The sequence below is a fragment of the Geospiza fortis genome, unplaced genomic scaffold (assembly GCF_000277835.1).
Source record: "Geospiza fortis unplaced genomic scaffold, GeoFor_1.0 scaffold23, whole genome shotgun sequence".
Lineage (NCBI taxonomy): Eukaryota > Metazoa > Chordata > Aves > Passeriformes > Thraupidae > Geospiza > Geospiza fortis.
In genome coordinates, this window is record NW_005054303.1 from 4,068,798 (window position 1) to 4,092,750 (window position 23,953).

General features: G+C 39.5%; 1 protein-coding gene across 4 annotated transcripts in view; it reads right to left on the bottom strand.

Moving 5' to 3' along the window:
• Positions 1-16,925: 16,925 nt before the first annotated feature.
• The window catches only part of BCL11B (BAF chromatin remodeling complex subunit BCL11B), a 90,996-nt gene continuing 83,968 nt past the window's right edge, over positions 16,926-23,953 (bottom strand). For all 4 annotated transcript variants that reach the window (XM_005417875.2, XM_005417873.2, XM_005417874.3 and 1 more), the window contains one exon: positions 16,926-19,413. In XM_005417875.2, the coding sequence (XP_005417932.1) occupies positions 17,438-19,413 (1,976 nt within the window). In that variant the 3' untranslated portion in view covers positions 16,926-17,437. The remainder of the gene's footprint in view (positions 19,414-23,953) is intronic.

Below are 23,953 nucleotides of genomic sequence, written 5' to 3' on the forward strand. Positions count from 1 at the left end.
GCCAAACCCTCAGCTGTGGAGACTTAGAGCCACGGTGATTTCATGCAATACGGAGAATTGCTTTATTGTTTGGTTTGAGGCGCTTGTTCCCCCTATATTTCCCCACAAAACAGAGCTGCAGACTTTGACTGGAGATTATTCTACTACTTTGGCCACCCTTTTGTTTTTCATTCTCTTCTTTTTTTATGCATTTTAACCTGATAGATTTTAAATTTAAAAAAATCATTGCTTACATAACTTCCAGTGTGCCATTCTGACTAATGAAAGCCAGCAAATCTCAAAGTAAAACCAGTGTGAACAATGGTGCTACAAATGAAGAAAGAAGACACTTAGCAGAAAGTTGCCAAGAGAGGCTGTGAGATGCCAGATAAAAGCCAGGGATGTATCTGAGGAAACAAGGCAACTGCAAGAGATAAGAAGGCAGATATAGAGATTTAAGCTCAAGAAATAAAGCAGGTTTTTGTAAATCAGACCAAAGATATAAAGACAAAGATGAGAGAGAAAACCAGGAAGAACAATATGGAATTTATCAAGACAACACTGAACAAACAAAACAAAACTTGAAAGTATGGTAGTAGAAAGAAAGCACAAGAGAGGGAAATAACATTTTATTGCAGTGCTGGGAAAAAGACAGAACTCTGTAAGTGACAGGGCACAAATCATTAAAAGAACTGAAGTATTCTACAGAGACTTGGAGTCCTGCGTTTATAGCAACTAGCCAAGAAAAGAGTTTTCGCCTTCAAAAAGCACCTCTGAATTCACAAATGAATGAAATGCATGGCCTGACCAAAGCGTACAGTAGGTCAAGGCACTGGCAGGCAGCTGCCTTTGATAATCCATACAACAGCCTGTCAGACAGCAGTGCGCTCGTTCTGATGTCTGTTTAGTGTCCTGCATAAAAAAGAGCTGTTGGTTCCCTTGCAGGAGATACTTGTCTCTCTTACAAAGGATACCAGGGTAGTTGGCACAACCAATTCTCTGAGCAAAGACACTGAGAGATGACTGGGCACAGAGATTTTTTTTTAATAATATGGGCTAAGACATAGAGATATTCTGAATGAACATATACAGCATCACAGTTACTAACATTTAGCATGACCTCTGCTAGGAAGGTCATTAGAGACCGTTTCAGAAAATTTTAGCAAGCTGCCATGAAGTGCCTACACCAGCCTTCCACATTTGATTGCCAGCCCCCAAGTATGACCATAGCAGCAATGTGTGGGATCAGAACAAAGGTCTGCACCTTTTTTCTCCAGCAGTGCCCAAATACAGGAGCATGTGAAGCATCTAAGATCAAGGCAGCATGTACAACATTTCTTCCAGTCCTTAGCCCTTTGTGTCTCAGCAACCTCCTAGGCCAAAGATGGGCTCTCTGTATCCAGGAATCCTCAGGTTTCCTTTCTGCACTCTGGCAAAGCCTTCCCTTTAAGGCATGTAAACCTTTATAAAGAGATGAATGAAGGAATGCTTTGGTTTACCTGCATGTAGGGTGAAAAATCACTTTGGACCTTCTCCAGACATCATAATTTTGTCCATAAACAAACATATTTTTATGAACCTTATTCCAGACATCATAATTTTGTCCATCGCTATAAACAAACATATTTTTATGAACCTTAAATATCTTTTTCATAGTATGCAGAGATATTGTCTAAATTGTTCTTTCTATGTTGCATCTTCCCTGTAGACCTTCTTTGAATAAGAACTATGATGAGCCACTTGAAAAAGAAAATACCACCAATGGCCCTTGTGTCTGATCTGAGGACAAGCAGCAGGCAGTTTTGTGTTAAAGGTGTGGAGGGGAGGGATTTAGTGACAGGGGGAAGCAAAATGGAAAAGAAGGCAGGAGAGATTTGAGAATGCATTGAAATTAACTTATTTGTGCCTGACATACATGCAGAAATGAAATGCAGGTGTAACAGCATTTCTGTAATAGAAATCTTCTGTACACAGAGAAGATCAGAAGAGGTCCCCTCGACTCTTATGAAGCCCCATCATGCTGAAGCAGCCCAGCAGAACAGGCAGAAGATGCCAGATCTCTGACCAACCCATCTTCTCTACTGTCTTATCACACCGGCCCAGGTTGCCACTGCACCAAAAGTGAAAGCTCCTTAGGGGATAGCAGCAAGATCTGCCTTCCTCTGAGCTACTTGGTAGCTTCACTCCCCTCCTAATCTATCTTGGAAGAGGTGATTTCACACTGCCCTTATCTTAACTTCCATTAAACCATCTTTAATTCCACTGTGCCCCTTAATTTTAGTAAGATCAACCACAGATTAAGACGATGTTCAGGGCAGGAGTGACCCTACCCTCCACTTTTGCCTCTAAGAATCAGTCTGGGAAGTATTTCACAGGTATTTAACAGCTGGTACCTGTTACCACCCCTTCACAGATACTTTAGAGACCAACTATTTGTTTATAGTATTCATTTATCCTAGCCTATGCAGTCGAGTCCCACTCTGCCTGGGGAGAGCACCAACAGTGGCAGAGCACTAATGGACAAACCCTTACAAAAAAAAAAAAAAAAACAACAAGAGAAAACCAAAATGCTTGCGAATCCTTAAATCTTCTTCAACATCACCTACAACCCTCTGCCACCAACTCCAGGGTGATTGCTATCATGGTAGGTACGGCCTCCAATTAGGCAATCTGCAAGGGATTCAACACTTGGGCTGGATCTGGGAGCTTCTGCCGATTTTTACCACCTACAGATCTGGCCTGAGATCGGCTGTTTTCCCGCGACAAACGCGAGAAAGAATACATCTTCTGCATCCTGTTAGCATTCGAGCAAACATGGTGTTTAATATTAGAACCGGTATGCATGTGGTTGCTTAGGAATGAGAGACATCCTTTTGCTATGCCCTCCGATATGCACAGGGTTGCTGTGGGATGTTTTTGTGCATTCTACTTGAGCAGTTACCAGGGTCTAGAGTCCACGGGAACATGACATTGTAATCTTGGTCATGTTTTATTTATGGGAAGTAGCGCAGCAGATAGGGTGTGTTAACAAACAAAGATGATTGCTTCAGGGGCACTCTCTCGTCCTGAGGTAATTAAGACAAAGTAGTTTCACTGGTTGGGGGATTCATACTGCAGACAACCTTTCCCTTGCTAAAATGATCTGCAGCAACCAGGCCAAAAAGGCTAAATCAGAAGCAACGTGGGTAGTGTTTTACCTTTGGTTAAAGGTGCATCATTAAATGGCTCTGACATAAATTATACTTCTTAAAAATCCATATAACATTAAAAGCTACTGAGAAGAAAATGTCATTCTCAGAGATGTGCAGATTTTCAGCTGGAGAAATATCCAAAGAATTACTGCCATAGCCCAGCATCTCTTTCACTTCTTGAACTGAAAACAGTAACTGTCACCAAGGCCACCCTAACCACAAACCCTGAGAGATGCTGGCCTGACAAAACATGTAAACTCAGAGTCAGGCTCAGCTGTCAAAGAATCTCAGCATCACAAGGGAAATCTATTCCACCATCAAAGGTCACAACTCACAGACCTATGGCTGCTCACATTTGTTGGTTATTTGCAAACTGTATGGCTGTGATCACAGCCCTGCAGTACTTGCTCCAGAGGAAAAGACAGAAACACACACAAGGCACAGCACAGGTTTCACTGAGTAGTACACAAAGACCTTCCTCTTTGTCCATTGCCTCTTCCCCCTTCTTTTATTGCTAGCCCCATCCCTTCCACTGCAGCATGTCCAGTTAGAAAACCCTCTCCTTCTCCTTCTCCCTCTCCACAGCAGGTCAGCTTCTCCTGGTTATGGGCAGGTGCCTTGGCTGGCCAAGGTCAGGCTGATCCCGAGTGGTCTAATGCAGTCACGCTGTGCTCACACTGAAAGTGGAGAATGGCCTTGCTCCCTGAAGTTTTTAGCTGGCCCACTGAAACCAACTGGACACTTTTCACTGATTTAGGCAATCTCTGGGTGAAGCTTCTTTGGTGGAAAAACCTAATTCCTTAGACCTTGAGACATAAAAACCATGCCATAAAAACACGTCTCCCAAAGAATGTCCCTTAGGACTAAGGAATAAGGTCAAAACCTACCAGAGCTGAACTTGGAGGAGCTGTACAAAATTTCTGGTTACTTCACAGAAGTTTTTGTATGACTTTCAACAAATAAATTAATCTTTCTCTGATTCAGAACACCATTTATAAAACTATTATAATAGGTTTTTCTCTTACTGTTTATACATGCTGCCCAAAGATATTAGGCCTCACAAAAGCAGAGGTAACAAGCTCCAGCATTGCTTTTCTGGGACAGTTATAAGCATATGGGGCATTTCAGAGGCATCAGCTGTAAAGTAGTTAATTTTCAGGATTCCCCATCTTTCACTAATAGGCTATATTTGCTGTATAGAATGCTTACAGCAGTGCTGCTGTCTTCTCTCAGCATTAACCCAGAAAAGTGGTCTGCTCAAAGCAGAGACAATTTGAAAGGAAAGAATAAATACACTAAATGAAACCTGGTAGGTACCTTTCACACCTTTCCAGGGAAAGACATTAATTGCCCCCTTTGCTTTTAACTGTCCTATGTTGATATTTTAAAATAGATCAATATAGTAAAGACCAGTATCTTGATTGCTTGAACTGTACTTTTAATTAGACTAATTTGCCTAATTTTCTCTGAGTTAATTTAGGGGCCAAAATCAGGTCTGGTGAAAGAAGGGAGAATTCTTTCAAAGGTTGTGTTGCTTTAGCTTACATCAGGTCTGAATGTGGTCTGCAGATCTTTTTTTATGTTTGATGAAGCCTAGGTGAAGGCAAAATTGCCATTGAACTTCTCTGGTTAGTAAATATCAAAAACCCCAAAACCCCTTGCGCTTTTAAGATGCCATTCAAGGGAGCCATGATCACTAATTTGTGAGGAAAAGTTTGCCAAGGAAAAATTCTGAGAGTGGCATAAGGTGAAATTCCTTGTGAAGATGCAGTGGATTTGTTTCTGCTTCCAGACACCATGGAATTACATGATTCCCCACAGAGGAGGAGAACACCTTTACAACATTCTTTTTCCTACTTGAGAAGAGTTATCTTCCTCCTTAGCTTGGTTCCTTCTGCTCATATTTGGGCAAATAATCCAAATTATTCCAATATTTCCTCTTCAAACACACACAGTTTCCTTTGCTCCGTTCAGGTCAGCCTTCCAACTGGACTGCATTTTTTGTGATTTTTATGAGCTGAACCCACAGCTGGATGTACAAAGTCCTCACCAGTGCTGGGCAGAGTGCACATCACATTTACAGGCTACTCATGTTGATGAATGCCATGGTGGTATCTGTCTTTTTTTGCAAGAGCATATTGCTGTCTCCCTGTCACTTATGGTCCTTCATACTCTTTTTTTTTTTCTCTGACCAATGGCTGTTTAGTAAATTAGTCAAATATTAAGATCACTTTGAACACCACTATCAGCCTTCAACACAGTGTTGATCTTTCATAACCTGGTTTGGTCTGCAAATATAAAAAATTGTCTTCAGTCTATCACCTTAGGATATCATGAAATTCAATTTAATTGCACAGAACTGGCCCTAGTACTGACCCCTTAAAACCTGCTCTATTTTGAGAGTGGCTCCTCCAAGATGACTTTGTTCCCCTCAAGCTGTATGTGTCTTTCTCTTCCTGAACAGAAAAGGTGCCTTGAAAAGAAAATTGGGAGTGTGTAGTAATACAAGCAAACTGAGATATGATATTTGGCTGGTAGACACAGACGCAAGCTGAACAACACTTCACTTGTAGGTATGCAGGTTGTTCTGGTGTCCTTTGTGCTCAGGAGGATCTGAATTATTTTTTCTTTAAGCTCCTATTTCACTTAACCTGCTATTATGTGGGACAACTGCAGAAGCAGATCAGCAGACCCCTGGGCCAGAAGTGTTTCACAGAACATGAAACTTCACTTGAGGCACAATTACCTGTACAAATTACTTCACATTAGCAGTTTGGGAAGAAATCAATGTCCAGTCTTGCCCAGCCAGAGGAAGAAGGACTGAAACTTCATCTGTGGGAAAACAGCATGGTGAAGAGAAATATACTGATTTTACATTGAGGAATCATTCATCACCAGGTTAAAGCGGTAACATGAAATCACATTGGAATAACAGCTAACAAAAGAAGCAGTCTGAGTATGGAAAATCATGTGAACTCTCTGGCCAAGGTTTTTGCATATCAAGACAAGTATATACTTCTGGGAAAAATTGCTTGAGAGATTACATCAGACTGAAATGACAAAAAAGTTACTTCATTCTGCTGGCTGATCATTCACATACCTCACAGAAGTTCCTACTGACATGACAGTAGACTTAATTTGCCAAGAGTTACTGCTTTTCAGTACTCACTCTTTTTTTGAGGATTGACTTATTGGGAACTGACACTCAGTATCACAAAGCAATCGGGTAATTTGGTTTAAAACATCTCTTGCTTTAAAAAGTCTGAATAACATGGTACTCTTTTAAAAAAATATATCCAATATTAAAACCATTTACCAAGCTGAGTTGGATAGCACAAATTGGAAAATCACTCTCAGTTGATAAGTAAATATGCCTCTCTGCCTTGGCGCAGCAGAGCAATGCTGATTTACATCAGCACATATCCCACTTTAGTTTGCTCCCCCACAAAGCAGAATTAGAAAATTCATTTCTCTAACTTACTACTAAAAAAGGAAAAAAAATCAGTTTTTAAAATCCACATCTGGGAAGACAATCCATCTTCATAGACACAGCCCCATCTCCACTGGTCATTATCGCTGTTCTGCATATATCTGCTGTGGAGTATCCCTGTGTGATGGATGGACAAGACATTCTACATCACACATAAAATGTAGAACAAAGTGTGCCAATTGAAACTGTACTGTTGAAGTCTTTTATTTTTCTCTGATTAGCTTCATCTGCCAGCAGAGAACTGGTTAATCTACTTGACTTTGCACTAGAGGGAACAAGGAGCTATACTGCCTATGAGAGCTATACTGCCAGTCTTTTATAGAAAGAATAAACTATGGCAGAGGAGTAAACTGCAAATGTTTCACATATCAAACTTCAAAACTAATGCATACATAGCAACATTTCCATCAGAGAACATTTTTCATGCAGAGACATGAATTTTTGACTAAAAATGTGTTTCCCTCAACAAGAAAGTTCATGTTTTTTGTCACTTGTAGATTGGGCATTTTAAATAGCTAAGATTTCATACTATTACTTCAAGTCTTTGCAATAAACCAAATTGCACATCTAAATTTCAACCTCCTGCAGGTAGAGAGTGGTATCCACCAGGGTGTCATTCCAAGAGTTTCATAGGACTATTGCAACATTTACAAGCCCTATTGACCTGAAGATAATTCTGCAACCTTTCATATCCAGTGAAATGGTTAAAACACCCTGTCTTGGCCACGTGCTGCTTACCCTGAATTTGCATTATCTCTTGGTACAGTGATGGGTTTCTCTACCAGAAACATGAGGATTTAGGAGTGATGTCTCTCTTTAGTAAAGACGAGGTTAAGCCACAAACTGAAACAGGATGGATCTGCCATTTCAGTTCCTCTAAAATGTTCAGACATTAAAAGCAATAATTTAAACCATTTGAATATGAGCAGAATAATACCTATGACAGGATTTTTTTTCTAAAATAGCTTTGGACCACTGCCTTTTTTTCAATATTCATTTGGAAATACAGAGGTTGTTAAAAATCAGTGGGTCTTAGAACTCAAGTTACCTCTAAAATGCGATTTAAAATCCCATTTCACTTAGGTATTTTGAAATGTCTAACAGTCCTGATTCATCAGTGATCCTCCAACACATTCCTTTCATCTGAACATGATTACCATGTGAAACATGATTTTCTCCCTTGTTTATATCTCTTAACATCAACTTACCCCTCCTCTTCTAATTCTGTAATTGTGTCATTTCATTCTGTCAGTCATTTGGGAGTATTTTGCTGGAATGGTGCTTTTCTCTGTGAAGCTGCATTATGTTACATCATTGCTAAGAATTCAAAGTATTCGGTAATAAGTGTCTGGATTCTGATTAGATTGCTTCAGCCACATCCTGAATAGAAACTACTATTGCTATCAATATCAATTTTCCTTGGTTTTGGTTCTGGTTCACATAGGAAATATATTATATGAAGACCCTACTCCTTTGGCCTCCTTTTTCACTCCAACAATTCTTCTCAGCATTGCATCACAGAGAGTTAAATGAGGAGAGTTTTTCCTGAGTTCTTTGTTCTGTGCTTCATGTCTCCTTGGCTTTCCTAATTTATTTTAGTTTCACTTTGTCTCTCTACATCTCACCCTGTTAGGAAGACCTATTTAATATTGTGAGTGAAGTCCCACATGTAGTTTTATGTAGTTTTATCCATCTTCACATATGAATTAATAAATACAGTGGAGGAAAGAATTATCAACATACCTTCTAGTGATACTTTGCTACTGTGGAAATTTAGCATGTACCAAATTATCTTGGCTAGTCATTGAACTTTGCTTTATGATCTATTGGTTTCTAGTGAAAAATAGTATTATAGATATTTTAATAGTGTCTCATAGAATGTTATATAGACCTTGTTCACAGGCAATGGGTGCTGCAATTGTGATTTCTAGCAGGGAAGCAAGGGGTCTTAATTTATCATTGTAATATTAATTTTAAATCAGTCACTAAAGGGACTGGCAATCTTAAGAACATAATGTGGTGGACTAAAATAAGCTCAGTTACACTTTTCTGTTAATTAGGAGAAATTCAAATGAAACCACTGTTATACTCTAGCTTTCTACAGGTACTCAAATATCTGTTAGGTACAGAGAGATGTATGCATTGTTTTTGCACACTTACACACATCTAACATGTTGCTCATTGGACATATTCTTTAAGCTTAAAACATTTTTGAAGAGCAATATTTTTTTAGCATTACTGTAATTCCTAGTCAGTTTTCAGGAACAATTAAGTCATCATTGTTTTCTTTCACATTCTCATTACTTTTATGTTCTCTGATGATACCTGTGATTTCTACCATAATCAGCACAGGCACTTGCCAACTCTATCTGAAAATATGCAAGTGATCTTCACTTGCACCAGAAGTTTGTCACAAATATCCTGACAGAATAAGCAATAATTTAAAAGGTACACATAGAAGGAAACCTGCATCTAACTTTTGTGCAGAGGAAGTAATCTATGAATCAATACCTTGCCTACATATGCTATGGTCTTCTCATTAGTTTGGGAAGTAGAAGAATCAGAACAAATTTTTAAACTAGTCCCACCCTCAAACTGCAGTCCAACAAAGACCTGAATTGTGTGTCCACTCACACTAGATTTAGTACTGTGGTTAAAGTCATGGGGAAATGGACAGTGACAAGACTGGAAGAAGAATCTTTTCCTACCAGCCTTTTTTTTCCAGTGTACAATTACATTTGATTCTGTTCTACATAACAGCTTGTTTAGGAAATGTACTGAAAGAAACAGTCTTGCCTTGGTAAAGCATTGGCAAATGGAGTGAACTGGTCTTTTCCATCTCTCACATGTGTGATCTCAGAGAATGGTCTGTCATCTGCCAGACAATGAAATGCATGTTGTCATTGAGTAGCTAAAGGTCAGTGTTTAGCTGAGCTAGGAGAATAATTCAGAGCAAATCAACTATTAGGCAAATGCTGCTTCTTTTTTGCTTACAAGTTGTCTGCAAATAGATCACAATTTTCTCAAATATATTCATTATTCAGAATTATTTCCTGAATGATTTTTGTGTGTAATTATTGGTCTGTTCACAAGCCTTTCATTTTGGGTGCTTGGTTTTCAAGCTGTTTTAATTGGGTGTACAGATCACATGGCATCTTTCTATCCTTTGGTAGGCTAAATGTAACTCTTGGACTCCTCTACTTTCTGATGGAAAAATCTCAGTTACTGTCTCGAAGTTCAATGTCCACTACCATTCTATGTTCCCAACATTTATAGATGTTTTATGTACATAAAACCACTGAAGCAGATTCAAGTCCGTGGAATACTCCTGCAAATCAGGAGTAAATGTATTGAATCCAAAGAGGTAATATGTTGTACAACCAGTGCGAAGAATAAGGACCTTGAGAAATCAAATTTCCTTTATAATAGTTTTTCGTTATAATTACAAAGCCGAGTTTAATTACCTCCCCCTTCATACCAAAGTTTGAATTCCATTGGTTTCAGCTGATTTCACAAAGATTTTTCTAAGCCCTCTTCCTTTACCAATTATAATGGAGTTCTTGGATTACACAGGCATGTGTGAAACTGGAGTAACTAACCCAAGGATGTCACAAAGAGACTCATTTGGATTTAGTTGTTTGCAGCTTTATTTGTGTGATTTCCCATATTTTCTCTGTCAAAAGGGTCTAATTCTACTTTTTCTCCTCATGCCAATGTGTGTGGGTAATCAGGGCTCTGACAGACAAGTTCTAGCATATCCAATGATGACGAGTTAAGGCATTACAACTTCCAGGATGTCCAGAATTCTCCTTGCCAGGCAGATATTACTTTTCCTAGCAGAGGCAGTAGACAGAGACCACTTGTACCTCCAAAGCTCCCATCCACAAGCTGCCGTGCACAGCAGTGGCTGCTGCTGGCAAATCTTCGAGCACCACATCAACATCTGCAAGGCCTGCAGCGTCTTTACAGCCGGCGAAATGACATGGTGGTGTAAAGCTTGGCTGGAGTGAAGTCATGTTTATGGGGTGTCAAAAACACCCCATTCAAATGCAAACTGTACAAAACTTAGAAGTAAAATGTAACAGCCCTTGCAGCTCACTTCAGAAGGCATCCAAAATGAACATGGCATTTGGGAAATTATAGCGTGAACTATTGCCCAATATAATTGTCAGCGTCGGGCTCTGATTTCATTTTCACTGTTTTTTCATGAGTGCAACTTTTCAAAGCCTGTAACTTTTATATCATTCTGAAGCCTTGATCCAGCAAAGCGCTTACACACATACCTAAATTTAGACTGTAGATTCAGGGAGCCTGAGATCAGGAAGGGACCATCTGTAGGAGCTCTTCTGTAGCACACACCACTTAGCTTCCCCTCCTGACTTCTGAGTTGAGCCAAATACTTTAAAGTCCAGGAGCAGTTCCTTTGAAATGAATTTCAATTACCTTCCTGCTTTGAATCAAAAGCCTGCTACATGGTTTGTTGGACCAGGGCCTCCAGGAAACCAGAATCTGGTCTCCAACACTCCAAATCTTCCCTATGCTTTCCAGTAATGGTTTGAATAACAATTCTCTTATTTAAGATTTCCATGCATTAGCTAACAGGTCAGCTTGATAAAGAGCATCAGGACAGTGAACTGCCTGTAGCTGTCAGCTCTATCCTCAAAATGCAAATTGTGCAAAATTCTGCCTTTTAATGTTCATGTCTTTGTCCCTAGCTGAGAAGGAGGAGCAGATGTTTAGCTGCAGTTTCATTTTGGTACTTCTCACATAATACAGTCTGTGGCCCAAATTCAGGTCCTGGTTGAATTTGTAAGTGTTCTCCTTATTTGCATTGGCATCCAAAAAGCAGAACGTGGTAACAAACCTGAGTGTATACACCATACGGTTACATTTATGAGGAGGGAAGGAAAAAACCACAAGCAAAGCACTTCTCAGCACCTTCAGAAAACTGAGATAATGGCCCCAAACATAGCATAATTCTGTATGAGAAATGTGTCTGTTTCAAGCATTATTCTACCACTTTCTCTCAAGACCTCTATTCAGGATATACCTTGCATTCTATTTAAGTCCAAGGGATGAAAGCAGAACTTGAGCATCTGCTTAGCATCATTCAGGTTCTCACATATCCTTCTCAAACAAGATTTTTCTCCTGATGGACTCTCATGAGAACTGACAGAAAATGTGGCAGGAGCTCTATCATCTGTACTGAGGCTTCAACCCCTTGCTCCCTTCTTTTTCCCCTTCCCACCCCTCAGTGTCACAAAAACAGGAAAGACAAGATTTGGAGATCAAGTCAAATGTCCAATTTATTTTTATAACTTGAAACTGGAACAAACGTTGTTTTGAACGAGCGTACAAATGAAATGGTAGACACATGCTGAACTCAACATTGTGACAATAAGGGGAAAAAAAGAGGCCAAAAATCTTGTACAGAGAATAAAAGGAACAATAAATATTTCACTAAGCCATATTGAAATGACCTCCAGCCATCTCAACATTTTATCCATAATAAAAAAAAAAGTGCTCTTGTTTTTTAAACAGAGCACAAATACCAAGCAATAATAAATAGTTCCAAACTTGTAGTAAAAGACAAAACCTCCAAGTAAACAACAAAAGCTCATACAATAAGTAATAGAAAAAGGTAATAAAAATATTTTGCCTTGCCGGTACAAATGCAAACAACTTAAATCAATGTTACTTTGCTTTGCAGTTCTAAAATACAAAGAGCACCATAAAAATGAGTTTGCCTGTGATAAACAAAACCTTGGACTGTCTTTTACATAGGACTGGGATGAAATGCTGATTTTTTTTGAGCCTTTCCTTAAAAATTTCTATTTTTCTTTCCAAAACCAGGTTTCTGCACCTGTCCTGTTGCCAGGGAGTCAACTGGAGTTTTGTTCTGGACTTCAATGGCAGCAAGACTACACACAATGAAAATAATAAATTCAATCTTTAAAAACTTTAAAACTAAAAGTGTGAAAAGAGGCAGCATTCTAGCTATGTCCATGTTATATTGTGCTTATGGCCTAGTAAACTACGGCTCTTCTAAGCAAGAAGAAAAGGAGGGCCATTTCAGTATCACTACAGTCTGCAGAAACACAACCCTTGTGCTTTTGGGTGACTTATTGTTAGTTTCAGTGATCTAAGTCACAAAATTAGACAACTGCTGGTGTTAGCTATCCTGGATAATTAAAAACGACAATGAGACTGAAACTCCTGAACAACTTACAATAAAATGAAAAGTGAAATTCTTTCTTAAATCAATTAATTATGGACTGCAAATGTGCAGTTAACTTCTGATCTTCGTTGCACTGATGCAAGTCCAAGAGATTCTTCTGAGTTCTGTCGCATGACTGGATTTATACAAAAGCCAGAGATCTGAATTTTCACCAAAAAGTGAAAATGTACCTTTAAGGGACCACATTCCAACCTCAATTATGCCGGAATAATCCAGGACTAAGAGTGACGAATAATTCCTGATTTATATCAGTTTAATTGAGATACAGAATTTGTCCAGAAGACTTAAGGGTGCGACATTCAAGACAGGAGGGCATATATCTATCTGATAAGGTGGACCAAATTCTCCCTACTGTCACACCCATGCCTCTGCAATTGCTCCAGTGGTTCTGCACCAACGAAAGCAGAATAATTTGGCATGGCAATATATTTTTTTCTTGTTTTTGTTTTAAGTTTTACCATTATTTTCTGCAAGAGCGGTGATCATTTTCTCCTCCCCTTCACTAAATCATTAGTGCCTCTTCGGCCACGTCTTCCCCTCGACCCAAAAGGGAGAGAGTGTGAGAGAGAGAGAGAGAAAAATAACTGCAAAGAAGAGAGACATCAAAAGGTACAGGATTTCATCCCAGTCCCTCAAACATTCAGAAATTTATGGAATGTACAATTAGAAGTGAACAGCAGCAAAGCAGCTAATAACATGGACTGGCAAGACCTGTACACGGAGTCGATCCTGTTCTGACAGGGAAGAGGAGGGCTGTGCCTGGACTAATTTTACTTCAACCCGATTTCAGCTGTACCAACAGCAGGCCATTTCACCATTTTATGTCAAAGTGATGCAGCAGCTCTCACTTTTTGCTATAAAAAGACTTTCTTCCAGAGGGCAGTGGCAGGGTATGAGGAGCAATGAGTGGGGATTGGCCAGGAGAGGGAAGATGCATTGGACATCTTGTTTGGAAGGAGGGGAAGAAATCTCCTCTCTCTCTCTCAAATCTGCAGGGAAGCTGTGGGATTTCACCCCAGACACCTTTCCAGGAACGGAATTTCTTTTCACACAAATAGGCAATATCCATCCAGCCTGGTTCAACCATACCTGGTAAAACCTTGATGCAAGGGGTCCAGGCAACTTTGAAGTTATTTAGAGCCCTGTGGGAACAGCACTTTTTTGTAGGCCATTTCTGACAAAAAAATATATATACAACTAAAATTATTTGTGAACAACAACAAGGAAAAAAAAGTAAAATAAAAAAGCACTTAATTATTTTGTTTTGTTTCTTTTACTCAAAGGTCGTCTAACAACCCCCTTTTTTCCTGTACAATAAGGACTTCACATACAAATTTTTTTTTATTTTTGCAATATTTTATCCTGCCAAATTAAAAAAATATATTATGGCAGCCTGTTTGTTTGTTTTTATTTTTATTTCCAAATTCACTAACAAAAAGGTACATTAAATCCCTTTAAAAGGACAAGCGTACAGTTAAAAAATTACAAGCTTCAGTAAAAATACAGCAAGTGCCTACATCATATGAATCAACCAATATCAATATCCATTCCAGAAGGGGAAGGGAAGGGGAAAAGGGGAGAAAAAAAGAGAAAAATAGGTACAGGTCAGAAACGTGATTTTTTTTTCTGCAAAGCAATAACAATATTAAGCACTTTTTTCTACATACTTTTTCTACATGGTGTAGCAATCACCTTTTAATCCCCGAATACAAGATTCTATACATTTTTGAAATAAAAATTCAACACCCAAGGCAGAAAAAAATTTACTAAAACTCAAGACTTTACAGTTACAGTGACAAGAACAAATTTATAGACCCACCATTTAAATTTTACTGCAACATTTTCAAGGAAAAAAGATTTTTTTTTTTTCTTTCTGGTTTTGTAAAATGCCCAGGCATTCTCCATTATTACAAATACTGGTCCACTTTTACAGTAATCAAGAAATTTTAATATATATAATATATACTAAAACCCCGTCACCAAAAGAAAACAATATACACATGGCCATTATGGCATTTTTTTAATAACCTATTAAGCAAACTTTGAAAAAAAAAAAGATTGCTCAAACACACATACACACAATTTCTTTTTTACCCTTGTATGTATTCAATACTGTAAACGTATTTTAAGACAGAGTGCACTAAATTTAACTTTTAAAAAAAAATTAGCCGTTGTTCCTGAATTGTTTTTTCTCATTCAATGATAGCAACTTGTAATTTGTGTCATTTGAGTTTTAATTCAGCAGTAAATCATTTCCATTCCATTTCCTAAGCAGCGTTGTCCTGAAAAAAAAAAAAGGCTGAGAATAATTCAGCTAATGTATGTCCGAAGTTGTGCTGGGTATACATCTTCATTTGATTGGGTCTTATGGCATTTTCATGTCCACTATCTTCAACCAGTAATTTTTATTTTTTTTAAGTAAATGTGGCTCTTTTTTTTTTCTAAAGAATGTACTTTTCTTGTTTTACTTTTTTTTTTTAAAAGTCTTTCCATTTCACAAAAACATTTTGCATTTGTCTCAAGAGACTCAAATAGGAAGATCAGTTTTCAAGGCACTCACGTCAAATTGAATGGCAGTAGAAAAACTGTCCAATAAATTATTTTTATTTATTTTTCTTTATAGTGCCAGTATTGTGAATGCCATGCTTAGCAACACTGACACTTAATCTCAGCTGTTCCTTTACAGTTTAACCCACCTTTGGGCCAAGTAGAATATGATGTAATTTCTTGTTGAGAAGCCATTTTTCTCTTAACCACAAACAAAAGATTTAAAGTGCGGGTCAACATAATTAAAATCTCTAACCATAATTGTCTACTGTTTGCTAATATTAGTTGAAAAAGGCTTTTAAAAATTTGGAATTTGAAAGTAGAGCAGGTGCATTTTTCTTTGCTTTAATTTTTCTCTGTCGTAATGCTTTTATCTGAATACAATTCCATTCTGTTCTTCATTAAGTTGGAAAAAATCTTACCAACTTCAGCAGGAGCAGAATCTTGCCAAGACAGGTAAATCAAGCAGAATTTATTTTTCCCTTCTTTATAATAACATCACTGTACAGCATCTAAGATAGTTCTAATATTTCTATTCATAAACCAAATGCCTGAGTTGAGGCTTTTCATCGAGAAATTCACACTTTCCTACCTTTTAGTAATCAACTACAGCAAATATGTACTAAAGTAGATGTCCTAAATTCAAATTTATGATTTTGTGATTTCAAAAAAAAAATTATGGCATTTGGCTCCTCTGAGGTTTGAAAATAATATTAAAATGCTCAAGATGTACTTTTATTGTCTCTTGGAAGAGTCACAGGAGGGGAAGAGGGAGGGAAAAACACTCCAGAAAGTGACAAACTGGCATCATTATGTTGCCATAGCTTTTAACAAGAAGAAACTATCCTATAGTAATGCACAATTAAGAATGTTTCTGGGTTTTGAGTGTAGCAGCCTTCTGCATCTGTCTTTTTTGTTGCCATAACTTTAGTGCTGAAATTCATCTAGAAAAGGCCTCTATCTTCAGCGACATTGTCAGTGCTACGTATTTGATCCAATTTCAAAAGAAAGTGCTAATTTTAAAGATTGTTATCCGCTGTACAATTTTGTTTTCCCTAATCTTCAAGGTTATCTAAGGGGAAAGAAAAAAAGGAAGGAAGGAAGGAAGGAAGGAAGGAAGGAAGGAAGGAAGGAAGGAAGGAAGGAAGGAAGGAAGGAAGGAAGGAAGGAAGGAAGGAAGGAAGGAAGGAAGGAAGGAAGGAAGGAAGGAAGGAAGGAAGGAAGGAAGGAAGGAAGGAAGGAAGGAAGGAAGGAAGGAAGGAAGGAAGGAAGGAAGGAAGGAAGGAAGGAAGGAAGGAAGGAAGGAAGGAAGGAAGGAAGGAAGGAAGGAAGGAAGGAAGGAAGGAAGGAAGGAAGGAAGGAAGGAAGGAAGGAAGGAAGGAAGGAAGGAAGGAAGGAAGGAAGGAAGGAAGGAAGGAAGGAAGGAAGGAAGGAAGGAAGGAAGGAAGGAAGGAAGGAAGGAAGGAAGGAAGGAAAAGAAAGAAAGAAAGAAAGAGGGAAAAAAGAAAAAAGAAAAAAGAGAGATTTCAGTTCAAATGCTGGCTTCCTCACAAGAAATTACACACACTTAGCTTAAATTTCAACAAAGCAGCGGCCCAAAAATTATAATTTTAAAAGATATGTTTCTCTCCTACAATGCAAGTAATCTCAGGCTACAACTGGGTAAAATTAAAAAGGGATACCCAACAAAATTTTTAAAGAAATTTAAACAGAAAGAATAAAAAAAGTACCTGCACATGCCAAAAAATTACAAAAACCCAATAAATACAGAAATTATTGCACAGTTAAAAGGCTCCACAATTTTTACTGCCTTAATCAACCCTCGGGTTTAATAGAACTTTGTAGACACAGGTTATATTTAAGTGCCAAAGTCTGGCACCTTACCATAGTTATGCTAAGTTATGTTTACGGAGGCAAGTTAGGTCATCTTTTCTCAGTTGACAATAGTTAAACTGTACAAATAAAATGTTACCTAGACCCCTGAAATTTAACCTAGCGGAGGTGGGGTCCATGCCACTTTTTCATGTGTTTCTCCAGGGTGCTGTAAACACTGAAGGGCATCTGGCAAATGTCGCAGCGGTAGACCTCCTTCCCTATCTGGCCATGCGTTTTCATATGGCGCGTCAGCTTACTGCTCTGGGCACATGCATAGTTGCAGAGCTCGCATTTGTAAGGCCGCTCTCCAGTGTGGCTCCGACGGTGAACCGTCAAATTGCTGCAGTTCTTAAAGACCTTGCCACAGTACTCACATGTATCGCTCCTGCGTCCTTCCTTCGAGCTGGGTCGCCCGGGGCCGGGTCCGCTGATGTGGGGGGTGCTGCCTCCGCTGGGCGTGCCGCTGCGCCCTGAGAGCCCCCCGTCCAGCATGTCCCCCGGCGGAGTGGAGAAACGCAGGCTCCCGTTCTCCGATGAGTGCTCGGAGGAGGTCGCGAAGGGGGATTGTCGGGAGTCTGTGAATCCGAGGAACGGATCCTTCATGAAGTGCCGCGATGCTGCATACCCTACCAGCCACTGGGAGTAAACGTTTTCGGAAGGTATTATCGTTGCTGGTGGCAAGTCCAAATCTTTCTCTACCTTTATTCTTTTAGAGGAATTGTTTAAACTGGGGCTCGTGATAGGTGTTGGCTTGCGGGGGAACAAGTTTGGGAAGGGTTCACCCGGGCCAAAGTTTCTTCCATTGACCGTACCTTCCTCAGTGCGGTCCAGCTCTCCTACCACTGAGTCTTCGTCACCCGGATCTCTCTGACAGAGGTCTCGAGGACACAAGTCTCGCTGGTCAGAGGACCTTTTCATGAAGCTACTCCTCTTCTGCTTCTCAGCTAACATGTCGTTATATTGCTGAATGGCACCTAGACTTACATTCTCAATGACTTTTCCCAGGACGAGGGATTTCTCATCTGGCAGCGACTTGGAGCCGTTTTCTCGGTTACGACTCAGCTCTGAGTCCATACTAAAGCTCGACTCTGGTCGGCTCTCATTTTCAAGCTCCTCTTCCTCCTCCTCCTCCTCTTCCTCTTCTTCGTTGTCATGGCCGAGGGAAGGATCGCTCTCATTCCTGAAATCTGCCTCACTGGATTTCAGTCCCTCTCCAGTGAGCTCACTTGTGCCTGGCTCAGGGGAACTAGTGGTGGACAGTCCATCATCTGACCTTCCCGTCATGGAGCCAGCTTTATGCATATGCGTTTTCATGTGGCGTTTTAGCTTGCTGGCCTGGGAGCAAGCATGGTCACAGAGCTGACACTTGTAGGGTTTTTCTCCTGTGTGACTGCGCCGGTGCACAATAAGATTACTCTGGAACTTGAATGTTTTCCCACAAAATTCACAGGACTTGCTCTTGGCCTGAGGCTGGGGAGGCGTAGTGCTGCTGGGGGGCATGGGGGGCAGTGGCGGGGTGCTCAAAAAAGGTGATTTAGGGCTCGGCTGGAAAGGATTCAACAGACGATGCATAGGGTTGGTGCGACTGGGTGAGACTGGCGGAGGGGTGGAACTGTTTCCTGCCAGCTCTCGAAGCCTTCTGGAGAAATCCATCGCTGGGGACTCAATTGCCATGGGGTTTAAACGCATAACTCTGTCAAAGGCACTGGGATGCTGGGCAACTAACCCCATTTCTTCGGCACTAAGGCGATGTGGATCCAGATGATGACGAGGCGGTGGGCTGAACAGCGGAGGCGTGTTTGGGAGCCGACCCTCACCAAAGCCAGGGTGTTCACGCAGGATGGGTCCTGTCATGCGCAAAAGGTTGAAAGGGTTGTTGTCTCCAAGAAAATTCATCAGCGGGGACTGTGCAACAGTCTCCGGTCCCAGAGGAGGAGGGATGGTGATGCGTGGAGTAAGGGAACTGTTTGAAGGGCTTGTTTCCAGGTAGATGCGGAATCCATGTGTGTTCTGGGCATGCTGAAGCAAGAACCAAGCGCTATTAAAAGGCTGCTTGCATGTTGTGCAAATATAGCTTGAAGGCTCATCTTTACCTATAAAAGAAAAAACAGAAAGAACACTTAAAAAATAATACAGCGGAGAACATTTAAATACAGTTGGCATTCACTTTATTTTGTTAACACACTTCCTCCTTGGCATTTCTGAAAGAAGGATTTAATTGCAACGTATTGACTGATATAAATTGTTGAACAGCACATTTACTCACCGCACTTATTCACTTAACATGTATGACAAATATCACACATACGCATTTGTGCTATATACGTTTACATCCTCTAATTTGCAAATAAAACCTTCTTTTATTATGTGTAAGGATCCAAATCCTTTCATGTGTTTATTCCACAAAAAGGAATTTGTTTCAAGGGATTTATGACTACAGACAAAAACCAAGAAAAATGTGGTGTGGTAGGTTTTACAAGGCACCTGTAAGGACCTTCAGTGTCATTTTCACTTTCTCATTTTATATACTTCATGCATCAGTCTCCTGAGATCTTGCTGAATTTAATTTATACATGCTTAAGTCATGCCAGCACTTCCATTTTTAAAATATTATGTAGCTATTTAGCCACAAAAGTCCTATTCAAGTCAACAGGAGCTTGGAAAACATACCCTTGCATAAACCACTTTGACGTTCTTTTTGCCAAAACACCAAGAAGCCACTCAAATGAAACATCCAGTAATCAAAGCCGACAGCACAGTTGCAATTAACAGTAACAAATGTCGGGCCATGCTTGAACCGGGTCCCAAGAATTTCTGAGCCTGAGCCTGCCCTCCAATGCAGAAATGCTCACCAGAGCCAAAAACACTGTTCTGTTTGCTTTTCTAGCCTCTTGGAACAACTGCATAAAGGTGGAAAGCATTCCTTTAACCTTGATTCAGCTTTACATAAAGGACAGGTGTGGACAAGTCTGCATCACAGTCATAATTTTGCTAGCTAGAAAATTCCTGTCCTGGGCACAATGTAAACTATGTGGTATCTGCAAAAAGCACTTCCCTCCCTGCCCCCCTCCTTTTTTCAATGCCTCTTCAAGACTCTGATAAATTCATAAATATGTGTCAACTTGAAAATCATGATCCAGGATTTGTTTTGTTGTTTGTTTTTAAATGAGTGGGAGGTTTCCTGAAAAAAACTGACCATTTTGGAAAATCAAAAATTAATTCCTTACTTGCTTGTTTGTTTATGATAGCACATGTCTTGTCTAGGAATGGCCACATTGAACATAAAGGCACCAAACTTCCTGAAAGCTCAATACTTGAACCAAGCTTCCTTTCTGTCCCATGATGGACCCAGGACACAAGCAATGCCTGATTCCACCCCTCCACGGGAGCTCAAATCCAGAGCTGAGCTAACAGACACTTTCTAGAAGGGGCTCTGCCATTCCCAAAAGCCTGTTACATGAGCTTGAAAATTAAAGTGTTTATAAAGAAAACAGAAACATATTATCAAAACTACCTTGTAAAGAGGAATGACTCATAGCAGACCAAAAAAATCCCAAAAAACAAAAAACAAACATTTGAACTTGGGCACATCAAGAGAAGCTGATTCAATTCCCCTCTTCTGGCTGTTACAGGAATGACTGCTGCTAGCAAAACCTACAAAACCTTAGACAAGGAGGCTAGAAGATTATCTGCCTACTTATCAGCCTGTCAGTTTATTTAATCTTATCAACAAAAATGCATCCATAACAGCATAAAGGAAAAAGCACGTATCAGATTGAGACATATTTACAAAGGTAGGTGATAAATGTGGTGCAAATATTCATGCACTTATTGATTTAGCAGGGCTATTGCTGTGGATAGCAGCTTCAAACCCTGATTTCACTGAAGCTGTCTCCTCACAGCCAATAAAAAATGTTCACAATACAGTAGACATTTCTGCCTGGCTGATGTGGCCCCCACGCCCTGGCCCCACACTCTGTGTCTGTATGGGCCAGACACAGTTGCTTTGATTAATTTCTAACAATCACTATGGGGAAAAAACCAAGTTTGGGAACTGCCCTTGGCTTGGAAAAAAGTGCCTGTAACTGCTATTGACATTAATGAAAGCCACATACAAACATGGAAAGAAACTGATACATTATCATTTAAAAATCTACACAGCACTGAAGCAGTTAGGAAGTTTTATGTCAGCTTTGTAGCCAAAGCAACTGTAAATGCTCCCATTATTACTTCAAATATTTAAATTTCTCTTTCTTACAGAAATATTATGAAAATGTCTAGACCTTTAACTTTTCTTGCACAGCAACATGTGTAGTATAAAAAGTGACAGAAATCACTGAAGCAGACTAAAGTATATAACATACTCTGTCAAAAGCTTTTTTGAACAATATGTTTTACCTCAGCTCACCCTAGAATAGATTTTAATAAAGCCCCTTCCGAAGTGTGATCTAATAGCAAATGAAGTGCAGCATCTTACAAGGTCATATATCTTCAAATTAAAGAGTGCTCTGCACCCTTCACCTTCACTTTATCCACTCTAATTAATCGATTTATTACCCACAGCTGTTCAATTCTTTCATTTTTAAAGTCACAGCATGCACTCTTTTTTTGTTGTGGCCTTTTTTTCTTTAAAAAAATAAAGTGCCTGAGTGTCTGTGTATGTGCATGCATTCTCTTTGCTTAGCTCAAGAACTGACAGGGGGAAGAAAGCAGCTGTGTATTAGGCGACAACAACAGCAACATGTTTACTTCAGAAGAGGCACATACGTAAGAAGGAAAATCCCTGAGCAGGATGAGGATCAAGGCCAACCTAAAACTGAAATGGCTGATTAAAAAAATTACCCTCAAAATGGCAGCTGGCTGGATGCTTGCTATTACATGTTACATGGAACTAAGATATTTTGGTTTGTTTTGCACTCCAAAACTTCACCTCCATGAAATTCAAGAGGGGAAAGTAAGTCCCCACCTTTTTAGTTTTCTTTCAAAATGACAAAATTAGTGCTACTAGTGATCTAAGATTTATATGCTAGCAGCCATAGGCCTTCTCTCCCTTGTTTGTTTTGTTTAGCTTTTATGTTCCTTAGGGCTCCTCTTCAGGAGACCTCAGCACAACAGCAAAATTGACTGTAGGCTACCCAGCTACTAATCTCTGACTGATTCATGAATGTTCATATATGCATACCTATATATATATATATATATATCTTACAGCCCTCAAAGACTCTCCCCAGACTCCCCCTTTAAAAAAATAGAAAAAAATTAATTACCATATTATCACTTTTGGTTATCTTGCCTAAAAGTTGCCCTGAGCAGTGTAGATCCTCACTTTTAAGAACAGAACAATGTCAAAAACTCTTTGAAGATTCACTCCAAACATTTTTATGTTCAAAAACTTGCTAAATATTTTAAACATGCCCAGAAACAGCCATGTATTGCTCAAGAATGAGCCTTATATTTAATAAGGCACCTACACTATAAAAGTGTTTGTTATAAGGCTATTTTTGATGTATAGCTATCTTAATCCCTTGCCACCTGCACTGAAGTCTGCCTAAATACCCACTTTATGACAACTACCTATATAGTCTTTGCCATATGCAGTCTTTATCACTTCAGCATGTGCTTCACTTTGAGCATGTGAGTAATCAACATCAGTGAAACTTAAGCATAGGCTGAAGTGCTCTGTTGGATAGTGATGAAATTATTCATGTGCTTAGAGTCAAACACAAGCCAAGACTTCATTAATACTGTTCAATGAATTGCACATGGTTTCAATCCGACTGTCTGTAACTAGGCTTGAATTTCGGGGCTAAGGGCTGAAGTATAATTTATTTTTACAGTAGTTCGTAGATATGTGTATGTACAGAGATGAGACATCCAGGTCACAGCTCCTGAGCAATCAATTGTAACTTCCAGGTTACAGTAAAGCCAAACAAATCCTGCCAGTTTAGACATGACAGAGGTTTGTAGGGCTGAATCTTACTAAGACCTATTGAAATGGTATTTCAGTTATTCAGAAATATCATTTAAAGGCTAGGAAAGATTGTGAAATTAAAGAATGAGAGGACTGGGATAAACCCTAAGGTTTGGCCTCATCCAATTCCTGACCCAAAGGATGATAGAGTCATAGAATGGTTTGGATTGGAAGGGACCTCAAAGTTAATCCAGTTCCAGCCCTTCGGTCATGGGCAGGGACATCTTTCACTAGACCAGGTTGCTCAGACTTCCATCCAGCCTAGCCTTGAACACTTCCAGGGATGAGACATTTGTAACTTCTCTGGGTAACCTGTTCCTGTGCCTTGCCAATCTCAGAGTAAAGATTTTTTTCCTAATATCCTATCTAAAACTACTTTCTTTTAGTTCCCTCTTTGTCCTGTCACCACATGTCCATATCTATGAATCTATTCATATCTATGCCAGCTGCTCCAATATCCTGCTTCAAAGGCCACCAAATGGAGAGCCTACAATCTTTTTAAAGTCTACCTCATTCGTTCTCTCCTTTACCATCATTAAGATTCCCCAAGTGCCTAATCTAAATCTTTCTTCCTGCAATTTAAGATCTTAATATTTTGTCCTACCCAGATGTACATGCAAAACACAGGAAACAAGTTAGTCTGCACCTCACAGTTATCATCC